General features: G+C 41.3%; 1 protein-coding gene across 4 annotated transcripts; it reads right to left on the reverse strand.

Moving 5' to 3' along the window:
• Window positions 1-1,323: 1,323 nt before the first annotated feature.
• Window positions 1,324-15,507, reverse strand: LOC110501891 (CASP8 and FADD-like apoptosis regulator). 4 transcript variants are annotated; one of them, XR_016490753.1, is made up of 11 exons: window positions 15,229-15,505; window positions 14,219-14,529; window positions 13,949-14,054; window positions 11,902-12,043; window positions 9,773-10,584; window positions 9,598-9,664; window positions 9,427-9,479; window positions 7,959-8,037; window positions 2,574-2,763; window positions 2,130-2,450; window positions 1,324-1,853 (listed from the first exon to the last, which is right to left on the reverse strand). XR_016490753.1 is itself a non-coding variant. In XM_021579746.3 (11 exons), exons 1-11 carry the CDS (start codon window positions 15,481-15,483, stop codon window positions 1,724-1,726), a joined length of 1,722 nt encoding a protein of 573 aa, XP_021435421.3. In that variant the 5' UTR covers window positions 15,484-15,507; the 3' UTR covers window positions 1,324-1,723. The 4 variants fall into 4 exon arrangements, 3 of the variants coding, with proteins under 3 accessions (XP_021435421.3, XP_021435423.3, XP_090072612.1); XM_021579746.3 differs by having other exon boundaries at window positions 9,773-9,840; window positions 15,229-15,507; XM_021579748.3 differs by having other exon boundaries at window positions 9,773-9,840; window positions 14,952-15,477.
• Between the last annotated feature and the right edge of the window lie 10,883 nt (window positions 15,508-26,390).

Below are 26,390 nucleotides of genomic sequence, written 5' to 3' on the forward strand. Positions count from 1 at the left end.
GCTATAAATGCTAAAAATCCAATCTTACTGAAACATATATCACTTGTTGGCCACCCTCCCACTGTTCTAGTACAGATCTACAAATCACACCACTCCTCTCAGGATCCCTCCCCCTGCTATGGTACAGATCTACTACACCCCTCCTCTCAGGATCACTCCCTCTGTTCTGGTACGGATCTACTACACCCCTCCTCTCAGGATCCCTCCCTCTGTTCTGGGTCAGATCTACTACACCAGTCCTCTCAGGATCCCTCCCTCTGTTCTGGTACAAATCTACTACACCAGTCCTCTCAGGATCCCTCCCTCTGTTCTGGTACAGATCTACTACACCAGTCCTCTCAGGATCCTTCCCTCTGTTCTGGTACAGATTTACTACACCCCTCCTCTCAGGACCCCTCCCTCTGTTCTGGTACAGATCTATTAGTCACAGCAGCCCTCTCAGGATCCCTCCCTCTGTTCTGGTACAGATCTACTAGTCACAGCAGTCCTCTCAGGATCCCTCCCTCTGTTCTGGTACAGATTTACTATACCCCTCCTCTCAGGATCCCTCCCTCTGTTCTGGTACAGATCTATTAGTCACAGCAGTCCTCTCAGGATCCCTGCTCCTTGACACATCTTCCTCTACTTTCTTCACTGCCTTATTTATATGACAACTTCTGCACTACTGCCCATAAGCTTGACACCTCTAACAACGTAATGTATTCAGCACAAAAGCTTGTACAGGATAACTTATATATCCTAACATTACTTCAACGATTCCACAGCATCCAACTCTGTTTTCACCCACCCTGAAACCACAACTGGATCAGCCAAAAGGTAAGGGTCCACTTTTTCCAAAAACTTCACTCCTACTGTCACACTCATCTTTATCCGGAGCCTCGGTACAAGCCTCCGTCTCCGAGAACTTCACCACACCTAACCCCTGCAATACTTTGACCTCATTCAATTCCATTTCTCCTCTTGTCTTCAGCTCACTCTGCTTACACTTTCTCCCATTCTTAGTTAACAAACAATCTCCCATTTTCCCTCAATTTTTTTACAATTCAAGCTCAGCCTCTTCCTCCCTCTATTCCTCCTCCGTATTCCAAGTATACATCACCTTATGATAATATTGCACTTCTTCTGACATACATCTTGTTCTTTCCCTCTCAAGGGTCTCCATTTTCCTTACGATCGATCGCATTATAACGTTGTGATGGTGGATTTCAAATAAACTTCCCCGAAATACCAGTCATATGTTTTGAAAATGCATAAAAAATTAGCTTTCCTATCCCATCTAGGGTTAGGGTTAACCCTAACCCATCTAGGTGAATAAATAAAGTATTTTAGGTCTATGTTTTATTACTACTTATCAGGCTTGTCTACATTTTAAAATGCACAGATCTGAATTCACATTATTTTCTCAAATCCTTCATCCATCCTTCAGTAAAAAGAAAAACATGTCTTGAATAAATACATAGTAATAAAATACTGAATGTGTTTTGATTGCACTACTTCCTCGCTAGCTGCTCAATGTGATGCAAGACAGTTGTCGTCAGTAGAGGGTGCTGTTGTGGTTATCAAAGCTGCCAGTAGAGGGTGCTGTTGTGGTTATCAAAGCTACCGGTAGAGGGTGCTGTTGTGGTTATCAAAAGCTGCCAGTAGAGGGTGCTGTTGTATACTGTATAATAGAATCTAGTACTGCTCAGTGGTTATACAGTAGAGCAAACTATATTATGTCTATCTATAACATGTAGAGATTCTTCCTGAGTGTGTGTCTCAGATTAATGTTGTATCTGGCTCCTGGATTCCTTCTGTTGTGGTCGAAGATCACCCTGTTCATCTCTGTATGGACATCCACTAGATGTGTTCTCCTGCAAGAAAAGCAAAGGAACCGTGTCATTCATGATTACACTATGGGCATTACTTTATTCAGTGTAATAAAAGTAAACATGAAATGTAATCTTTAATGCTTTTTTTGTCTAAATGTTGTACCATTAAACATACTGCAAAAACTGAAGACTGAAACCAGAGAGATCCCAGTGAGCAAAACAATCAGCATTTCACTCTGGGCAGGAACAACAGGATGGCTCATTTTCAATATCTATGACTGAAACATCTCTGTTTGATTGACATGTTGCAGTCAGTACCTCCTCTGAACTGCCTCTCTCAGGGCCTGCAGGTACACAGACCGATGGTCCTTCTCCTCCAGCTGACCCTCATCTGTCCAACAGTGGCTCCAGAAGACATCTGCGTCGGTGGGGACTGTCTCCACATTGAGAGGTTCCCCATACCCGTCTGTCTCCAGATCCTCCTCCCTGTGAGCAGGGTGACCCGTGGGCCTGGAGGAGCAGTCCTGGGGGCCTGACACACTATAGGTCTGGATGAAGAACAGCTTGGGCTTGCCAGCCAGCCTGGGGCAGTAGTCAGGGGTGAAGAGGTGTCGGACCGTGTCAAGACGCACCCCGAGCCTGTCAAATAAAATGTACAATAATTATAATAAGATATGCCAAAATGTGCATACATATTTTAGTATGGGTGAGCCCAGTGGGAATCAAACCCACAACCCAGGTGTGGCGAGTTCCATGCTCAACCTGTGAGAGTCTGTAGCCAGCAGGTCGGTAGCAGTACCACGGCTGATGATGCAGCAGGCGAAGGCATCAACTTCCTGGGTCTGCCTCGGTTGGGCAGCCTGCCTGAGAAGAGACAGGGTATCCCCCACTCTCGGCCACTTAACCAGGGTCACCTTGAATTGGAGCCCGCTGAACATCTCCTCCAACATGTCTGGTGGGAAGAAGAACATCATCACTGTTACTGACACACATCATCACTGTTACTGACACACATCATCACTGTTACATCATCACTGTTACTGACACACATCATTACTGTTACTGACACACATCAACACTGTTTCTGACACACATCATCACTGTTACTGACACACATCATCACTGTTACATCATCACTGTTACTGACACACATCATCACTGTTACATCATCACTGTTACTGACACACATCATCACTGTTACTGACACACATCATCACTGTTACATCATCACTGTTACTGACACACATCATCACTGTTACATCAACACTGTTACTGACACACATCATCACTGTTACTGACACACATCATCACTGTTACATCATCACTGTTACTGACACACATCATCACTGTTACTGACACACATCATCACTGTTACTGACACACATCATCAATGTTACATCATCACTGTTACTGACACACATCATCACTGTTACTGACACACATCAACACTGTTACATCATCACTGTTACTGACACACATAATCACTGTTACTGACACACATCATCACTGTAACATCATCACTGTTACTGACACACATCATCACTGTTACATCATCACTGTTACTGACACACATCATCACTGTTACTGACACACATCATCACTGTCACTGACACACATCAACACTGTTACTGACACACATCATCACTGTTACTGACACACATCATCACTGTTACATCATCACTGTTACTGACACACATCATCACTGTTACTGACACACACCATCACTGTTACTGACACACATCATCACTGTTACATCATCACTGTTACTGACACACATCATCACTGTTACTGACACACATCAACACTGTTACATCAACACTGTTACTGACACACATCATCACTGTTACTGACACACATCAACACTGTTACATCAACACTGTTACTGACACACATCATCACTGTTACATCTCACTGTTACTGACACACATCAACACTGTAACATCATCACTGTTACTGACACACATCATCACTGTTACATCATCACTGTTACTGACACACATCAACACTGTAACATCATCACTGTTACTGACACACATCATCACTGTTACTGACACACATCAACACTGTTACATCATCACTGTCACTGACACACATAATCACTGTTACTGACACACATCATCACTGTTACATCATCACTGTTACTGACACACATCAACACTGTTACATCATCACTGTTACTGACACACATCATCACTGTTACTGACACACATCAACACTGTTACTGACACACATCATCACTGTTACATCATCACTGTCACTGACACACATAATCACTGTTACTGACACACATCATCACTGTTACATCATCACTGTTACTGACACACATCATCACTGTTACATCATCACTGTTACTGACACACATCATCACTGTTACTGACACACATCATCACTGTTACTGACACACATCAACACTGTTACATCAACACTGTTACTGACACACATCATCACTGTTACTGACACACATCAACACTGTTACATCAACACTGTTACTGACACACATCATCACTGTTACATCTCACTGTTACTGACACACATCATCAATGTTACATCATCACTGTTACTGACACACATCAACACTGTAACATCATCACTGTTACTGACACACATCATCACTGTTACTGACACACATCAACACTGTTACATCAACACTGTTACTGACACACATCATCACTGTTACTGACAAACATCATCACTGTTACATCATCACTGTTACTGACACACATCAACACTGTTACTGACACACATCAACACTGTTACATCATCACTGTTACTGACACACATCATCACTGTTACTGACACACATCAACACTGTTACATCATCACTGTTACTGACACACATCATCACTGTTACTGACACACATCAACACTGTTACATCATCACTGTCACTGACACACATCAACAGTGTTACATCATCACTGTTACTGACACACATCATCACTGTTACTGACAAACATCAACACTGTTACTGACACACATCATCACTGTTACTGACACACATCAACACTGTTACATCAACACTGTTACTGACACACATCATCACTGTTACTGACACACATCAACACTGTTACATCAACACTGTTATGGACACACATCATCACTGTTACTGACACACATCATCACTGTTACATCATCAGTGTTACTGACACACATCAACACTGTAACATCATCACTGTTACTGACACACATCATCACTGTTACTGACACACATCATCACTGTTACATCATCACTGTTACTGACACACATCAACATTGTTACATCATCACTGTTACTGACACACATCAACACTGTTACTGACACATATCATCACTGTTACTGACACACATCAACACTGTTACTGAAACACATCATCACTGTTACATCAACACTGTTACTGACACACATCATCACTGTTACTGACACACATCAACACTGTTACATCATCACTGTTACATCATCACTGTTACTGACACACATCATCACTGTTACTGACACACATCATCACTGTTACATCATCACTGTTACTGACATACATCATCACTGTTACTGACACACATCATCACTGTTACTGACACACATCAACACTGTTACTGACACACATCATCGCTGTTACATCATCACTGTTAATGACACACATCAACACTGTTACATCATCACTGTTACTGACACACATCATCACTGTTACTGACACACAGCATCACTGTTACATCATCACTGTTACTGACACACATCATCACTGTTACATCATCACAGTTACTGACACACATCATCACCGTTACATCATCACTGTTACTGACACACATCATCACTGTTACTGACACACATCATCACTGTTACTGACACACATCATCACTGTTACTGACACACATCAACACTGTTACATCATCACTGTTACTGACACACACCATAACTGTTACTGACACACATCATCACTGTTACTGACACACATCATCACTGTTACATCATCACTGTTACTGACACACATCATCACTGTTACAGCATCACATATGTGTTATCTGTCTCTACACTAGACTCAGTAGACTCAGTATGTGTTATCAGTCTCTACAGTAGACTAAGTAGACTCAGTATGTGTTATCTGTCTCTACAGTAGACTCAGTAGACTCAGTATGTGTTATCTGTCTCAACAGTAGACTCAGTATGTGTTATCTGTCTCTCTAGTAGACACAATATGTGTTATCAGTCTCTACAGTAGACTCAGTATGTGTTATCTGTCTCTACAGTAGACTCAGCATGTGTTATCTGTCTCTACAGTAGACTCCGTATGTGTTATCTGTCTCTACAGTAGACTCAGTAGACTCAGTATGTATTATCTGACTCTACAGTAGACTCAGTATGTGTTATCTGTCTCTACAGTAGACTCAGTATGTGTTATCTGTCTCTACAGTAGACACAGTATGTGTTATCAGTCTCTACAGTAGACTCAGTAGACTCAGTATGTGTTATCTGTCTCTACAGTAGACTCAGTATGTGTTATCTGTCTCAACAGTAGACTCAGTAGACTCAGTATGTGTTATCTGTCTCTACAGTAGACTCAGTAGACTCAGTAGACTCAGTATGTGTTATCTGTCTCAACAGTAGACTCAGCATGTGTTATCTGTCCCTACAGTAGGATCAGTATGTGTTATCTGTCTCTACAGTAGACTCAGTAGACTCAGTATGTGTTATCTGTCTCAACAGTAGACTCAGTAGACTCAGTATGTGTTATCTGTCTCTACAGTAGACTCAGTAGACTCAGTAGACTCAGTATGTGTTATCTGTCTCAACAGTAGACTCAACATGTGTTATCTGTCTCTACAGTAGGATCAGTATGTGTTATCTGTCTCTCTAGTAGACACAATATGTGTTATCAGTCTCTACAGTAGACTCAGCATGTGTTATCTGTCTCTACAGTAGACACAGTATGTGTTATCAGTCTCTACAGTAGACTCAGTATGTGTTATCTGTCTCTACAGTAGACTCAGTATGTGTTATCTGTCTCAACAGTAGACTCAGTAGACTCAGTATGTGTTATCTGTCTCTACAGTAGACTCAGTATGTGTTATCTGTCTCAACAGTAGACTCAGTAGACTCAGCATGTGTTATCAGTCTCTACAGAAGACTCAGTAGACTCAGTATGTGTTGTCTCTACAGTAGACGCAGCATGTGTTATCTGTCTCTACAGTAGACTCAGTATGTGTTATCTGTCTCAACAGTAGACTCAGTAGACGCAGTAGACTCAGTATGTGTTATCTGTCTCTACAGTAGACTCAGTATGTGTTATCTGTCTCAACAGTAGACTCAGTAGACTCAGTATGTGTTATCTGTCTCTACAGTAGACTCAGTAGACTCAGTATGTGTTATCTGTCTCTACAGTAGACTCAGTAGACTCAGTATGTGTTATCTGTCTCTACAGTAGACTCAGTATGTGTTATCTGTCTCTACAGTAGACTCAGTATGTGTTATCTGTCTCTACAGTAGACTCAGTATGTGTTATCTGTCTCTACAGTAGACGCAGTAGACTCAGTATGTGTTATCTGTCTCTACAGTAGACTCAGTATGTGTTATCAGTCTCTACAGTAGCCTCAGCATGTGTTATCTGTCTCTACAGTAGACTCAGTAGACTCAGTATGTGTTATCTGTCTCTACAGTAGACTCAGTAGACTCAGTATGTGTTATCTGTCTCTACAGTAGCCTCAGTATGTGTTATCTGTCTCTACAGTAGACTCAGTAGACTCAGTATGTGTTATCTGTCTCTACAGTAGACTCAGTATGTGTTATGTCTCTACAGTAGACTCAGTATGTGTTATCTGTCTCTACAGGAGACTCAGTTGACTCAGCATGTGTTATCTGTCTCTACAGTAGACTCAGCATGTGTTATCTGTCTCTACAGTAGACTCAGCATGTGTTATCTGTCTCTACAGTTGACTCAGTATGTGTTATCTGTCTCTACAGTAGACTCAGCATGTGTTATCTGTCTCTACAGTAGACTCAGCATGTGTTATCAGTCTCTACAGTAGACTCAGTATGTGTTATCAGTCTCTACAGTAGATTCAGTATGTATTATCTGTCTCTACAGTAGACTCGGTAGACTCAGCATGTGTTATCAGTCTCTACAGTAGACTCAGTATGTGTTCTGTCTCTACAGTAGACTCATCATGTGGACTCTCACCTCCATCACTGCCAACACAGTCTATGATGAGACATTCACCCCGTGGGTCTGACTGGAGCCTGTAAACATCCACTGGGCTCTACAGAACAGAGGGGCAGGCACATTATTGTAAATGTACCACGCACGTAAGGTCTTCATCCCGAAAGGGACGAATATATATTCACTGGTATATTACCTGGTAGAACACTATGTATATTACCTGTTAGAACACTATGTATATTACCTGATAGAACACTATGTATATTACCTGATAGAACACTATGTATATTACCTGATAGAACACTATGTATATTACCTGATAGAACACTATGTATATTACCTGGTAGAACACTATGTATATTACCTGATAGAACACTATGTATATTACCTGTTAGAACACTATGTATATTACCTTTATATTACCTGGTAGAACACTATGTATATTAGCTGATAGAACATTATGCATATTACCTGATAGAACACTATGTATATTACCTGATAGAACACTATGTATATTACCTGATAGAACACTATGTATATTACCTGGTAGAACACTATGTATATTACCTGATAGAACACTATGTATATTACCTGTTAGAACACTATGTATATTACCTTTATATTACCTGGTAGAACACTATGTATATTACCTGATAGAACATTATGCATATTACCTGATAGAACACTATGTATATTACCTTTATATTACCTGATAGAACACTATGCATATTACCTGATAGAACACTATGTATATTACCTTTATATTACCTGATAGAACACTATATATATTACCTTTGTATTACCTGGTAGAACACTATGTATATTACCTGATAGAACATTATGTATATTACCTGGTAGAACACTATGTATATTACCTGATAGAACGCTATGTATATTACCTTTATATTACCTGGTAGAACACTATGTATATTACCTGGTAGAACACTATGTATATTACCTGGTAGAACACTATGTATATTACCTTTATATTACCTGGTAGAACACTATGTATATTACCTTTGTATTACCTGGTAGAACACTATGTATATTACCTGATAGAACACTATGTATATTACCTTTATATTACCTGATAGAACACTATGTATATTACCTTTATATTACCTGATAGAACACTATGCATATTACCTTTATATTACCTGGTAGAACACTATGTATATTACCTTTATATTACCTGGTAGAACACTATGTATATTACCTTTGTATTACCTGGTAGAACACTATGTATATTACCTGATAGAACACTATGTATATTACCTTTATATTACCTGATAGAACACTATGTATATTACCTTTATATTACCTGGTAGAACACTATGTATATTACCTGATAGAACACTATGTATATTACCTGGTAGAACACTATGTATATTACCTGATAGAACACTATGTATATTACCTGGTAGAACACTATGTATATTACCTGGTAGAACACTATGTATATTACCTGGTAGAACACTATGTATATTACCTGGTAGAACAGCCTTTTTCTTTCAGGCTCTGCAATGTTTTCGTTCTCTGGAGCTAAAATGACAGAATAACAGCCGCTTTCAACAGAGGATATACTTTTTTAATGAACACTAATCATGATAAACAGTTGGTATTTTAAAGAAACCTCTCCTGAGGAATGAAAGTAACTTACTGTTCTGTGTGGACTGCTCTTGTCTTGAATGGCATGATACAGGGGAGGCAGTGGGCATGGGGTTGGACTGAGGGACAGAAATCACTGTTAGAGGAAACATCCTTTATAGAAAGCTGTAGTAGAGGCGAGGGAAGGTTTCCCTGTTTCAAGAAGAGGTAGTGTAGTAGTGACTCACTGGAGTCCTGATCCACTGCTGCTGGGCCTGGTGAATCATCACCACTGGTCTATGTTGTGGTGTTCCAACTACAACAAGTTGCACAGGAAGAAGTATTTCCAAACAGGATGTAACAGAGGTGGTTCAGATTGAGAACAAGGGCCATATTAGTATCAAGAGTGAGAGTAGGAGTTCTGATTTACAGTGCAATCAGAAAGTATTCAGACCCGTTGACTTTTTCCACATTTTGTTACATAACAGCCTTATTCTAAAAATGGATTCAATTGTTTTTTTCCTCATCAATCTACACACAATACCCCATAATGACAAAACAAAAACAGGTTTTTAGGAATATTTGAAATTGTATAAAAAAACAAAAACTGAAATATGACTTTTACATAAGAGTTCAGACCCTTTACTCAGTACTTTGTTGAAGCACGTTGGCGGTGATTTAAGCCTGGAGTCTAGTTGGATTTGACGCTACAAGCTTGGCACACCTGTATTTGGGGAGTTTCTCCCATTCTTCTCTGCAGATTCACTCAAGCTCTGTCAGGTTGGATGTGGAGCATCACTGCACAGCTATTTTCAGGTCTCTCCAGAGATGTTCGATCGGGTTCAAGTCCAGGCCCTGGCTGGGCCACTCAAGGACATTCAGAGACTTGTCCCGAAGCCACTCCTGGCCATGGCGGTGCCAGGATTGTGACGCATTCCTGCGTGCTCCCGGACGCGCTCCTCCACCCCTATAACCGGGGTACCTGCTCCTGCTGACTCCATAGTCGGTCAGTGATTCTGTAATGGGTGCGTGCTGGTGGAAGGAAGTCAGGCGCAGGAGCCTGACCAAAAGACACAAAATAATACAAGTGGGTACAAAACCCGTCGCACACCAGAACATATCTTGCACATAGCTTACAAACAAACAATCACCGACAAGGACATGAGGGGGATTGGAACCAGGTGTGATACAAGACAAGACAAAACCAAAGGAAAACGAAAAGAGGATCAGCAATGGCTAGAACGTTGGTTTTCATTAAGGATCTCTCTGTACTTTGCTCTGTTCACCTTTCCCCCGATCCTGACTAGTCTCCCAGTCCCTGCTGTGAAAAAACATCCTCACAGCAAGATGCTGCCACCACCATGCTTCACCGTAGGGATGGTGCAGACGTGATGCATACAGGCCAAAGAATTCAATCTTAGTTTCATCAGACCGGAGAATCTTGTTTCTCATGGACTAAGAGTCCTTTGGGTGCCTTTTGGTAAACTCCAAGCGGGCTGTCATGCCTTTTACTGAGGAGTGGCTTCTTTCTGGTCACTCTACAATAAAGGCATGATTGGTGGAGTGCTGCAGAGATGGTTGTCCTTCTGGAAGGTTCTCCCATCTCCACAGATGAACTCTGTAGCTCTGTCAGTCTGGTTCTTGGTCACCTCCCTGACCAAGGCACTTCTCCCCCGATTGCCCAGTTTGGCCGGGCGGCCAGCTCTAGGAAGAGTCTTGGTGGCTCCAAACTTCTTCCATTTAAGAATGATGGAGGCCACTGTATTCTTGGGGACCTTCAATGCTACAGAAATGTTTTGGTACCCTTCCCCAGATCTGTGCCTCGATACAATCCTGTCTCTGAGCTCTACGGACAATTCCTTCGACCTCATGGCTTGGTTTTTGCTCTGACATGCACTGTCAACTGTGGGACCTTATATAGACAGGTGTGTGCCTTTCCAAGTCAAGTCCAATCAATTGAATTTCCCACAGGTGGACTCCAATCAAGTTGTAGAAACATCTCTCAAGGATGATCAATGGAAAAAGGATGTACCTGAGCTCAATTTCAAGTCTCATTACAAAGGGTCTGAATACTTATGTAAATACGTTATTTAATTTTTTCCAAAAATGTCTAAACCCCTATTTTCACTTTGTCATTATGGGGTAGGTTGATGAGGAAAACATTTAATTTAATCCATTTCAGAACAAGGTTGTAAGGTAACAAAATGTGGAAAAAGTCAAGGGGTCTGAATACTTTCCGAATGCACTGAAGAATCCATTTAGCCACTTAGATCACAATGAGTATATGGAGATCCTGGATCCTAATCTAATCTTGATACGGCCCCAGACATCCAGAAGTCCTCCAGAATCCCACGGTAGGCCTTTTCCTAATTCTTACCTGATGTCAGGTTCTGGTACCCTTTGACCTTCCTGGCCAGGTCAACCCTGCTGATGTCCCTCAGACATTTTTCTATCAGCTCCACCCTCTCAGAAGACACTCTGTCCAGCTTCTCCAGTTCAACTATGACATCCAGGAAACTCTGTCACAGAGAGAAAGGATATGAAATGGTTCAAAAACATTCCAGAACATCTGTTTCTGGATCTTCTGGACATACACTGATTATGAACACCACTTGTTGTTGTAACTGTCATATTGTTGTCCTGTTGTTGTTGTTATGTCTTACTTAAGCAATACCCTATACCCAATCCCTCAACATGATCATGACAAAAGAGATGATTATGGACTACAGGAAAAGGAGGACAGAGCATGCCCCATTCTCATTGACGGGGCTGTAGTGGAGCAGGTTGAGAGCTTCAAGTTCCTTGGCGTCCATATCACCAACAAACTATCATGGTCCAAACACACCAAGACAGTCGTGAAGAGAGCACGACAAAACCTATTCCCCCTCAGGAGACTGAAAATATTTGGCATGGGTCCTCAGATCCTCAAAAGGTTCTACAGCTGCACCATCGAGATTATCCTGACTGGTTGTATCACTGCCTTGTATGGCAACTGCTCTGGCCTCCGACGGCAAGGCACTACAGAGGGTAGTGCGAACGGCCCAGTACATCATTGGGGCCAAGCTTCCTGCCATCCAGGACCTCTATACCAGGCGGTGTCAGAGGAAGGCACAACAAATTGTCAAAGACTCCAGCCACCCTTGCCGGCAAGCGGTACCGGAGCGCCAAGTTTAGGTCCAAGAGGCTTCTAAACAGCTTCTACCCCGAAGCCATAAGACTCCTGAACATCTAATCAAATGACTACCCAGACTACTTGCATTGCCCCCACTCTTTTACGCTGCTGCTACTCTCTGTTATTATCTATGCATAGTCACTTTAATAACTCTACCTACATGTACATATTACCTCAATTACCTCGACTAACCGGTGCCCCCGCACATTAACTCTGTACCGGTACCCCCTATATATAGCCTCCACATTAACTCTGTACCGGTACCCCCTGTATATAGCCTCCACATTAACTCTGTACCGGTACCCCCTGTATATAGCCTCCACATTGATTCTGTACCAGTACCCCCTGTATATAGCCTCCACATTGACTCTGTACCGGTACCCCCTGTATATAGTCTCCACATTGACTATGTACCGGTACCCCCTGTATATAGCCTCCACATTGACTCTGTACTGTAACACCTGTATATAGCCTCCACATTGACTCTGTACCGTAATACTCTGTATACAGCCTCCACATTGACTCTGTACCGTAATACCCTGTATATAGCCTCCGCATTGACTCTGTACCGTAATACCCTGTATATAGCCTCCGCATTGACTCTGTACCGTAATACCCTGTATATAGCCTCCACATTGACTCTGTACCGTAATACCCTGTATATAGATAGCCTTGTTATTGTTATTTTACTGCTGGTCTTTAATTATTTGTGACTTTTATTTCTATTTTTTTTTTGTATTTTTCTTAAAACTGCATTGTTGGTTAAGGGCTTGTAAGTAAGCATTTCACTGTAAGGTCACATTTCACTGTTGTATTCGGCGCATGTGACAAATACAATTTGATTTGATTGTTGTCATGTCTTACAGTACATAAGCAATACCCTATTGTTGTCATGTCTTACTTAAAGCAATACTTGTCTGGCAGCTCGGTTTGTGTTTTGTACTAAATTGTAAAAGAAAATCTATTAAAATAAAATAAAAAACATTCCATAACAACTAGATCCTCCGGAAACATACCACAGAAGAAGAGGAATGTTCTCACAGAAATACACAGTACATTACAGCATACCTAGTGGTATTTACATTGCAGAAGAGGAATGTTCTCACAGTAATACACAGTACATTACAGCATACCTAGTGGTATTTACATTGCAGGAATCCGCCACCCACAATGCAGAAATATTTCATGACATAATCAGATCAGGCTTGTCAGTAATTAAATAAAATGTCAAATGTCTGAACGAAGCCTTTACCTTGACTCTGGTCAGCCTCTCTCTGGATAAAGAACCACTCAGCAGAAACTTGAGCGATTCCAGGTCTTCTGTCCCCATGTCTTCACTCACATCAGACATCAACACTCTGTAACCAGGAAACAGAACAGCTTCATAGACAGAACTCCATGGAATATATTTACTAATGAAGACCGCGATGAATGAGACTGTAAAGAATGTTTGGTCTATTGGTGTGTGTTGTTATCCTGGAAAAGACAATAGCAGAATTCAAACCTAAGGAATAAATCTCACCTGTACTCTGACAAAGCTCGGTTCTGTCCCAGAATCCCATCCACTTCCTGTTTACTGATGTGAAACTCTTTCTTCAGGAGATCAAAGCGTCTCAGTCTGAACAGAAGTTCCACCAGGTACAGCTGATCCACCTGTCCTCTGCTCAGCCAGGAATTTAACACCTCTCTCACATGAGCAGAACCACACCTGTCAGTGTCAAGGGATCCACACAGGTACAGGAGCCTCCTGCACTCACCTGAGCTCAGGTCCTCACATATCCTGTTGATCATCTGATATAACTGTCCATTAGCCATTGAACTCATCAGGAGTCTCTGAAAGGGAAAACAGGGATTGATTTTATGGATAGAAAATTATGTAAACTTCATTATTTCTAAATTGGTATTTGCATCATAGATCTATGGCCCATTTGAAATTAAAAGCAACTTGAATTGGCAAATATGTATACTACTGCTTACTTGCATAGTTATGTCGTTCCCAGTCTCACGCTGTGCTCAATAGACTAGTACCTTAGTTATTATCATAGGCATATTTTACTATTATTGAACCTGCATGTGGCCAATAGGTGAAAATATACAGGCAGCACATACATGATAATGCGAACGGTGGAAAATGAAAGTTAGACGAGGCATGAAACCAACCAGAAATGAATTATTCAAAGGTTAATAAAACACGAATATTTCAGAGAAAATTAACAACATACGTCGGTTATATCGCAAATGAAAAATATGAATACCTTTTAGAGTAGGACACAGCGAGGTCTGTTGCATGAAGACTGAGAAATTAGATGATTATAATGACGAATTGAAGTTTCGCGAATTACGCAATGGAAAGCGCAAATGGGGAAGATCGTTTCAAATTCGGTGTAACCACCCACGCGGGAAATTACACTTTCATTTCGGTCTGGGTGGCGGGATCACGGAACTGACTCAATGTTGGTCATAAAGTATTTTAATGAATTAGTCACTGATAAATATATGCTAAAACCTGCTCAAAACGAAAGTGAAAGTTACCACGCCATCAGGCTCCTCTGCAAAGACCCTTGTCTGCATCCAGATGGTTTTCGCTGCTGCCAGCACTGCCTTCCTTCTGAAAATAAAGAAAAACCCTTGACTGAGTAGGTGTGTCAAAACATTTGACTGGTACTGTATTGCAATATGGCACCTCCGGTTTATGGTACATGGCCAAAATACCACCGCTAAGGGCTGTATCCAGGCACTCCGCGTTACGTCATAGTGAACAGCCCCTAGCAGTGGTATATTGGCCATGTACCACAAACCGACCGAGGTAAAGCCAGTTTCAGGTTGGATATTCGACGGATATTGCCCACTCTTGTTTGTGTACATAGCTTCACATTTGCAATTGCTCCTTGGTCTTGTCAATTACACACCTAAGAAGCATGCAGTGGATATCATTGAGTGGCTGCTGCCAACACACTGACTCAACTCCAGCCACTTTAATAATGGGAATTGATGGGAAATTATGTAAAATATATCACTAGCCACTTTAAACAATGCTACCTAATATAATGTTTACATACCCTACATTATTCATCTCATATGTATACGTATATACTGTACTCTATATCATCTACTGTATCCTTATGTAATACATGTATCACTAGCCACTTTAACTATGCCACTTTGTTTACATACTCATCTCATATGTATATACTGTACTCGATACCATCTACTGTATCTTACCTATGCTGCTCTGTACCATCACTCATCCATATATCTTTATGTACATATTCTTTATCCCCTTACACTGTGTATAAGACAGTAGTTTTGGAATTGTTAGTTAGATTACTTGTTGGTTATTACTGCATTGTCGGAACTAGAAGCACAAGCATTTCGCTACACTTGCATTAACATCTGCTAACCATGTGTATGTGACAAATAAAATTTGATTTGATTTGATTTGATATACACCCATATTGCATAACCTCTAGTCATGTATCTTCTATACTGTTGTACATTATTATTAGTTTGAAAATTAGGGGGTTCGGTCCAGTGTTGTGTTTACCCTTTTCTTTAATATTTATCTACAATAATTGGTAGTTCTAAGTACTTATTTTCCCAGTTTTATTTTATTTTTCCACAGTATTTAACAGTGGTACACAATAGGAGAGAGACAGATAACATCTCCTTTCGTCGTTATATCAACCCTAAATGAAAAGGGCAAAGTACGAGAGTCATGTTATTAATTGTCCAAAGCAGGGATGGAGAATGAGCTGGTGAGGTAGGCTGGACAATACATATACTGAACATGGATGGAGAGTGAGCTGGTGAGGTAGGCTGCAGTGGGTTTGCTGGACAATACATATACTGAACATGGATGGAGAGTGAGCTAATGAGGTAGGCCGGTCAATATATATACTGAACAGGGATGGAGAGTGAGCTGGTGAGGTAGGCTGGTCAATATATATACTGAATAGGGATGGAGAGTGAGCTGGTGAGGTAGGCTGCAGTGGGTTTGCTGGACAATACATATACTGAACAGGGATGGAGAGTGAGCTGGTGAGGTAGGCTGGACAATACATATACTGAACAGGGATGGAGAATGAGCTGGTGAGGTAGGCTGGACAATACATATACTGAACAGGGATGGAGAGTGAGCTGGTGAGGTAGGCTGGTCAATATATATACTGAACATGGATGGAGAGTGAGCTGGTGAGGTAGGCTGGACAATACATATACTGAACAGGGATGGAGAGTGAGCTGGTGAGGTAGGCTGGTCAATATATATACTGAACATGGATGGAGAGTGAGCTGGTGAGGTAGGCTGGACAATACATATACTGAACAGGGATGGAGAGTGAGCTGGTGAGGTAGGCTGCAGTGGGTTTGCTGGACAATACATACAGTATACTGAACATGTAACCACAGTAACGTTGACCAATAAATCAATTAATACAAATATAATATTGACAAATTAAACAAATTGTAGACCTTTAATCTTTTCCAACATGTCAACAGACACTTAAGTTCAATTAAGTATGAAACATTTCACCGTGTTAACTTTCTCTTTATCCCTGGTTGATGTACATTTCAGAGCCTCTTCAGTGTGGATGGGTTTTAATATACATTTTCAACAACAAAGACTGCACTTCCAGTTTCTGTTCTTTACTCTCTTGAACTCTGTTGTCTTCATTCCTAGGCACATGGGATGGGATGGGATGTTGGGGAAGTTCTGTGCAACTTCCTTGGCTATCTACACCAAAAAAAAAAAAAAAAAGTTTTTTACCTAATTGTCACATAACAGCTAACCATTCATTATTGAAAATAGAACTATCAAACCTGCATTACAAAGACCCCACAGCTGAAGGTGTCCTGCTGCATGGTGGGAGTTATTTCCCCTCCTTTACACTTTATGTCCACCCAGTCGTCTTTTCCATGGCAGGACCTTCTCATTTTGAAGTATTCTCTTTTTTATGTAAAAATTATGATTAGTTATAGGCAAATGAATACGCAAGCCAAATTTGTATGCTGTTTTCCTTATCACTATAATCTAGTAGTAATTTATTAGTAGAGGTAATTTCCTTTATGCCCCATTCCACATACAGCCTAAATCATAGGCACTGAACAATTTACAGGACAATAGAAGTAGCATATAGGATCCAACCCTATCACAGAGTGAATAAATGTACAGTCGTGGCCAAAAGTTTTGAGAATGACACTAATTGCAAAGTCCCTCTTTGCCATGCAAATTACCTGAATCTCAAAAAAACATTTCCACTGCATTTCAGCCCTGCCACAAAAGGACCAGCTGACATCATGTCAGTGATTCTCTTGTTAACAGAGGTGTGAGTGTTGACGAGGACAAGGCTGGAGATCACTGTCATGCTGATTGAGTTCGAATAACAGACTGGAAGCTTCAAAAGGATGGTGGTGCTTGGAATCCTTGTTCTTCCTCTGTCAATCATGGTTACCTGCAAGGAAACATGTGCCATCATCATTGCTTTGCACAATAAGGGCTTCACAGGCAAGGATATTGCTGCCAGTAAGATTGCACCTAAATCAACCATTTATCGGATCATCAAGAACTTCAAGGAGAGCGTTTCAATTGTTGTGAAGAAGGCTTTAGGGCACCCAAGAAAGTCCAGCAAGCACCAGGACCGTCTCCTAAAGTTGATTCAGCTGTGGGATCAGGGCACCACCAGTACAGAGCTTGCTCAGGAATGGCAGCAGGCAGGTGTGAGTGCATCTGCACGCACAGTGAGGCGAAGACATTTGGTGGATGGCCTGGTGTCAAGAAGGGCAGCAAAGAAGCCACTTCTCTCCAGGAAAAAAAAAGCTTGTCCGGAGAAGACAAGGTGAGTGCTACCATCAGTCCTGTGTCATGCCAACAGTAAAGCATCCTGAGACCATTCATGTGTGGGGTTGGGCTCACTCACAATTTTGCCTAAGAACACAGCCATGAATAAAGAATAAAGAACACATCCTCCGAGAGCAACTTCTCCCAACCATCCAGGAACAGTTTGGTGACGAACAATGCCTTTTCCAGCATGATGGAGCACCTTTCCATAAGGCAAAAGTGATAACTAAGTGGCTCGGGGAACAAAACATCAATATTTTGGTTCCATGGCCAGGAAACTCCACAGATCTTAGTCCCATTGAGAATTTGTGGTCAATCCTCAAGAGGCTGGTGGACAAACAAAAACCCACAAATTCTGACAAACTCCAAGCATTGATTATGCAATTATGGGCTGCCATCAGTCAGGATGAGGCCCAGAAGTTAATTGACAGCATGCCAAGGTAGATTGCAGAGGTCTTGAAAAAGAAGGGTCAACACTGCAAATATTGACTCTTTGCATCAACTTCATGTAATTGTCAATAAAAGCCTTTGACACTTACGAAATGCTTGTAATTATACTTCAGTATTCCATAGTAACATCTGACAAAAAAATCTAAAGACACTGAAGCAGTAAATGTTGTGGAAATTAATATTTGTGTCATTCTCAAAACTTTTGGCCACAACTGTAGACCGTTTGTAGGCTTTTAGAAAAAAATATTAAGTGACAGTTTCATCAGTACGTGCTTAAAGAAAGTCATATCACAAAGATCACAGATGACAGTGCCCACCAAATCTATGACAATAGAGAATTAATTGTAAGCACCAAAGTGAGTTTTGAAGTGGAAATTGCAAGATTATGTTATAATGCTTGTATTGCATTATAATGGTTGTTTTATTCGACAGAATAGAGTGTTCTGTTAACTATTGTGTGTGTGTTCTACTGAGGAGAGCCTCTATGAGACAACACTGACAGAGGAGGTTTACGATGCCTTTGGGTGATAAAACCTAAAGAGCATTCCAGATAACATGAGGTAATGTTTTTGTGCTATACCGTACCAGGGTGAGACGGTTCCAGTTTGGAGTCAGAGGGCCAGACACTGGTCTATACAATGAAAACTGTTGACACAGCAGATACTGTCTGCTATGTATTATAGGTATCTTTCATACAAATCTTAACCTTGTGACCATTCTATTAATCTGTTGTTTGTCATGTAGGTTGAGAGGTGTGTATCTTGGCTATAAAAGATCTTTGTACTTTTGTGTTGTCACTCTCAATGGTTCATTAGAAATTGAAATTGAATTGAATTGAAATTGAAAGTAATTTCTAATGCAAAGCTCTTATTATTAAAGATGTAGTTTATGTATAACTCTGACTCGTGTGTGAAGTTTGTCTCTCTCCTCATTTGGTAATACAGAAATTAACCACCACAGTTTGTCAAAATAATATCTGAAAATGACAGTTGTTTAACATAATACTTCTATTTGCAATAGCAATTTATGATATATGCAGTTGAGAAATATTCCATGTACCAACACTACATGTAGGACGGACATAAGACATTCCCACATACAATCTTTTTTTATTTCACCTTTATTCAACCAGGTAGGCCAGTTGAGAACAAGTTCTCATTTACAACTGCGACCTGGCCAAGATAAAGCAAAGCAGTGTGACACAAACAACAAAACAGAGTTACACTTGGAATAAACAAATGTACATGTAACGCTCAATGAGTGTATAGGTGTGGAGTCAGGCGCAGAGAGCAAAAAGATGCCGGAAAAACACGCTTTAATGTCCAGAAAGAAATCACAGGAACAAATAATGTGAAAAAATAAAGGACAGCGAGAAACCCAAAAAGCAAACACAAACCACTCGAACACATACATACGAACAAGCCCGCACAAACAGAAGCGAGCTGAACAAACTTATATAACCCCACCCTAATAACCAAACAAGAAACAGGTGAAACCAATTAGACAAAAACAAACGAACACAGAACGAAGGATCGGTGGCAGCTAGTAGACCGGCGACGACGACCGCCGAGCGCCAACCGAACAAGAAGGGGAGTCACCTTCGGTAATATTCGTGACAGTACAGTCAATAACAAAATACAAAAGTCTATATACAGTGTGTGCAAATGTAGTAAGATTAGGGAATAAATAGGCCATAGTGATGAAGTAATTACAATATAGCAATTCAACACTGGAATAATAGATGTGCAGAAGATGAATGTGCAAGTAGAGAAACTGTGGTGCAAAGGGGCAAAAATATTTTTGGGAAATAAAATAAATAACAATATGATGAGGATGAGGTAGTTGGATGTGCTACTTACAGATGGGCTACGTACAGGTGCAATGATCTGTAAGCTGCTCTGACAGCTGATGCTTAAAGATTCAGTGATTTTTGCAATTCGTTCCAGTCATTGGCAGCAGAGAACTGGAAGGAAAGGCGGCAAAAGGAGGAATTGGCTTTGGGGGTGACCAGTGAAATATACCCCTGCTGGAGTGCGTGCTACGAGTGGGTGCTGCTATGGTGACCAGTGAGCTGAGATAAGGCGGGGCTTTACGTAGCAATGACTTGTAGATGACCTGGAGCCAGTGGGTTTGGCGACGAGAGTATACAGGTCGCAGTGGTGGGTAGTATATAGGGCTTTGTTGACGAAACGGATGGCACTGTGATAGACTGTATCCAATTTGCTGAGTAGAGTGTTGGAGGCTATTTTATAAATGACATCGCCGAAGTCCAGGATCGTCAGTTTTACGAGGGTATGTTTGGCAGCATGAGTGAAGGATGCTTTGTTGCGAAGTAGGAATCCGATTCTAGATTTAATTTTGGATTAGAGATGCTTAATATGAGTCTGGAAGGAGAGTTTATAGTCTAATCAGACACCTAGGTATTTGTAGTTGTCCACATATTCTAAGTCAGAACCGTCCAGAGTAGTGATGCTATGCGGGTGGGCAGATGTGGGCAGCGATCGGTTGAAGAGCAAGCACTTAGTTTTACTTGCATTTAAGAGAAGTTGGAGGCCACGGAAGGAGAGTTGTTTGGTGTTGAAGCTCGTTTGGAGGTTAGTTAATCTTGACACACCCATCCCTTTAGAGGGATCATTTTCATCAACACCCGCTGAATTGCAGCGCGCCAAATTCAAATTAAATTACTAAAAATATTTAATTTTCATGAAATCACAAGTGCAATATAGCAAAACACAGCTTAGCTTGTTGTTAATCCACCTGGCATGTCAGATTTCAATACAGATTTTTGGCGAAAGCATAACAAGCGTTTATGTAAGAACATCTCTCTCAGTATACAAAATATTACAAACACTAGCAACCAAGTAGATTGGTCACGAAAGTCAGAAAAGCAATAGATTAAATCGCTTACCGTTGATGATCTTCAGATGTTTGCACTCACAAGGCTCCCAGTTACACAATAAATGTTCCTTTTGTTCCATAAAGATTATTTTTATATCCAAAATACCTCCATTTGTTTGGCGTGTTATGTTCAGAAATCCACAGGCTCGAGTGGTCACGACATCGCAGACGAAAATTCCAAATAGTATCTGTAATGTCCACAGAAACATGCCAATTGTTTTTTATAATCAATCCTCAGGTTGTTTTTAAAAATATATAATCGATAATATATCAAGCGGGACTGTCACTTTTTCAATAGGAGAGGGAGAGACAATGGCTGCCCCATTCTGTTGCGCAAGCAAAACTCTGCGAACACCCAGCTATCCACTGATGCGATGTTATCTTTCTCGCTCATTTTTCTAAATAAAAGCCTGAAACTATGTCTGAAGAATGTTGACACCTTTAGGAAGCCATAGGAAAAATAATCTGGTTGATATCCCTTAAATGGAGGCAAGGCATCCAATGGAACAGAGAGCTTTCAGGAAAAACAGCACTTCCTGGTTTGATTTTCCTCAGGTTTTCGCCTGCAATATCAGTTCTGTTATACTCACAGAAAATAGTTTGACAGTTTTGGAAACTTTAGAGTGTTTTCTATCCTAATCTGACAATTATATGCATATTCTAGTTTCTGGGCCTGAGAAATAGGCAGTTTCAAATGGGTACGTTTTTTAGCCAAAAACAAAAATCCTGCCCCTACACTCAAGAAGTTAACACAGTGTACAAAGAAGGGCCGGAAGTATACAGAATAGTGTCGTTTGTGTAGAGGTGGATCAGAGAATCACCAGCCGCAACAGCTACATCATTGATGTATACTGAGAAGAGAGTCGGTCCGAGAATTGAACCCTGTGGCTTCCCCACAGAGGTCCGGACAACAGGCCCTCCCATTTGACACACTAAACTCTATCTGAGAAGTAGTTGGTGAACCAGGCGAGACAGTCATTTGAGAAACCAAGGCTGTTCAGTCTGCCGATAAGAATGCTGTGATTGACAGAGTCGAAAGCCTCGGCCAGGTCGATGGATACGGCTGCACAGTATTGTCTTTTGTCAATGGCGATTATGATATCGTTTAAGACCTTGAGCGTGGCTGAGGTGCAACCATGACCAGCTCTGAAACCAGATTGCATAGTGGAGAAGGTACGGTGGGATTCGAAATGGTCGGTAATCTGTTTGTTAATTTGGCTTTCAAAGACCTTAGAAAAACAGGGTAAGATAGATATAGGTCTGTAGCAGTTTGGGTCTACAGTGTTTCCCCCTTTAAAGAGGGGGATGACCGCGGCAGCTTTCCAATCTTTGGGGATCTCCGACGATACGAAAGAGAGGTTGAACAGGCTAGTAATAGGGGCAGATAATTTAAGAAAGAGAGGGTCCAGATTATCTAGCCCAGCTGATTTGTAGAGTTCCAGATTTTGCAGCTCTTTCAGAACATCAGCTTTCTGGATTTGGGTGAAGGAGAAATGGGGGAGGTTTGGGCAAGTTGCTGTGGGGGGTGCAGAGCTGTTGACCGGGGTAGGGGTAGCCAGGTGGAAACCAAGCCCCGCCTTAGAAAAATGCTTATTGAAATTCTCGATAATCGTAGATTTAAAAGGTGGTGACAGTGTTTCCTAGCCTCAGTGCTGTGGGCAGTTGGGAGGAGGTGCTAACTCCTAACTTCCCTGAAAAGTTGCATATCGCGGGGGCTATTTGATGCTAATGCAGTACGCCACAGGATGTTATTGTGCTGGTCAAGGGCAGTCAGGTCTGGAGTGAACCAAGGGCTATATCTGTTCCTGGTTCTACATTTTTTGAATGGGGGATGCTTATTTAAGATGGTGAGGAAAGCACTTTTAAAGAATAACCAGGCATCCTCTACTGACAGAATGAGGTCAATAATCCTTCCAGGATACCCGGGCCAGGTCGATTTGAAAGACCTGCTCGCTGAAGTTATTTAGGGAGTGTTTGACTGTGATGAGGGCTGGTCGTTTGACCGCGGACCCATTACGGACGCAGGCAATGAGGCAGTGATCGCTGAGATCCTGGTTGAAGACAGCAGAGGTGGTTTTAGAGGACAGGTTGGTCAGGATGATATCTATGAGGGTGCCCGAGTTTACGGATTTGGGGTTGTACCTGGTAGGTTCCATGATCATTTGGGTGAGATTGAGGGCATCTAGCTTAGATTGTAGGACGGCCAAGGTGTTAAGCATGTCCCAGTTTAGGTCACCTAACATTACAAACTCTGAAGATACATAGGGGGCAATTAATTCACATATGGTGTCCAGGGTGCAGCTGGGGGCTGAGGTGGGTCTCTAACAAGTGGCAACAGTGAGAGACTTATTTCTGGAAAGGTACATTTTTAAAAGTAGAAGCACGAACTGTTTGGGCACAGACCTGGATAGTGTGACAAAACTCTGCAGGCTGTCTCTGCAGTAGATTGCAATTCCACCCCCTTTGGGGTTTGGCAGTTCTGTCTTGGCCGAAAATGTATACACACACTTTTCTGCTATGATTTTACCACTCAGAATCCAGCATGGATATGACAATGGGGCCATCACAGGATGTAATACACCCTTACAACAATCTACTTTTTGTTCTTCTTGACTTGTTATCTGGTAAACTGCTACTGTATGTTAAGAAAAGAGCCCCAATTAGGGGTTAGTGTACTCCAGTAAAAAAGGTCAGGTTTAGATTAAAAACTATTGCCCTGTGTCCCCGCTCATAGGGGAATGAGAGACTAGTCAGTGGTAGAATTGAGTTGGTACTTTATTGTCCCAAACACCCACAGACCCACAAGGTTGAGGTTACTCATGGACAGTGATTAGTAATCCATTTTTTTTTTGCATTGATGCATTGTCTCTTCTAACTGTCCGAGAAAAGGATCCAAAGTGTTAGGAAATATTTGTCCCCATAAATACAAAATAGGATGTCTCTGACTGCCAGACTATGCACCACAGAGCCAATCAGGAGAGAATACATACAGGTCAACGGTGCCAATTGAAAGTCAAGGGGTGTGTCTGTGCCTTTTGGGTTCCTCTCTCTTTACAGAGAACCCCTGTAGTTCAAGTCTGCTTTGCGCATGTCTGAAAGTGACAGAGCCAGCAGCCAAGAGAGTTTTTCACAGTATGTCATAAAAAAGTATTACACTTATGAATGTATGTAAAATGCTAATATGTATTAGATCCAGTACAATGGAATAACTAAGACCTGAATTTGAATGCAGCCTGTTTCGATTCCTCCTTCTCTTTCTGTCCAGCAGGGTCAACCAAAAACACTGGGCCTGATGGTTCATGCAGATACTGGGGAAGCAATATACGAATGTATTGATCCCTTAAATGATTTTACTATTAAATGACCCACATCACAACCCTCATACCTCTTCACAAAAATGTACCTAAATCAACCTTGTTTGAAGTCACTAGGTCACATGACCAAGGAGCTATTGAAATTCAAAATTTTTAAGAGCTCAATATAGGCTCTGAATGCTGTGAGGGTGTGATAGCTATGTTAGATAAATAAGATACATGATGACTAACGAAAATACACAGGACAATTTAATCCCACTAAATTATGCAAATTAACCTTTAGGACCAGTGGTCACCAACCGGTCAGTTGACCAGTCGATCTCCAAACATTTCTGTAAAAAAAAAAAAAAACAACGATAAAGCCTTGCGTTTGTATTTTTTTCATTTGTTTCTCGATGTTAAGGGTAGGTGTGTTTGATTCAGCAGCCTTAGTGCCGGGAAGATAAGTGTTCCCATTTTGAACCATTGCATATGTCTGAAGTTAGTTGTCCGCCTACTCGGCAGGCCCAGACAGCAAATCAAGTGCATCTAAATGTCTACTGTTGGCGAATCAGATAGCTCATATTACGGTGTCTGCACAGTTTCCTCGAGTCATAGACTGTATAATGAAGCCTCATTCACACAGCAAAGTTGATACTGTAAGATTTCAAAACTAGAGACTAAAGAGAGACTAAAGAGAGACTTAACGGATACAGCAAAGAACTGCTGTTTTTGAGTAAGTTCTTGTTTAAGTTATTCAGCACTGTCAACACTTTGTTCAACACTTTTATAAACCATAAAATGCACCGCAGCTGCAATGAATGACTATAGCAAAGCAAAGTTATAGCAAAAACATGAATTGGTGCATGAAGCAGAAATAATGCAGTGTAACTTGAGCTAACCCATCAGCTGGAAGACTGTGGCCTCTTTGCTCAGTGGAGGCAGTGAGAGCAGAGGGACGCTGAGCCATGAGGCAGCCTCACCGCTGTACCCTCCCTCCCGCCCCTCAGACTGACCATCAGTCAGGCCATCAGTCCGGTAAAAAAAAGCAAAGGATGATACTCACTCAGCTGTGCCTCATAAATACAACAACAAATGATATATTACCAGTGTGATCATGTACCTACATTTAACAAATAATTTCCAAATGGTCTGAGAAGAACAACAATGGCAGGGCAATTCAAGTATAGTGATAATGTATTGGGTCTATAGCCTAC

Source organism: Oncorhynchus mykiss, chromosome 22 (assembly GCF_057628025.1).
Source record: "Oncorhynchus mykiss isolate SJ-2025 chromosome 22, ASM5762802v1, whole genome shotgun sequence".
Classification (NCBI taxonomy): Eukaryota; Metazoa; Chordata; class Actinopteri; order Salmoniformes; family Salmonidae; genus Oncorhynchus; species Oncorhynchus mykiss.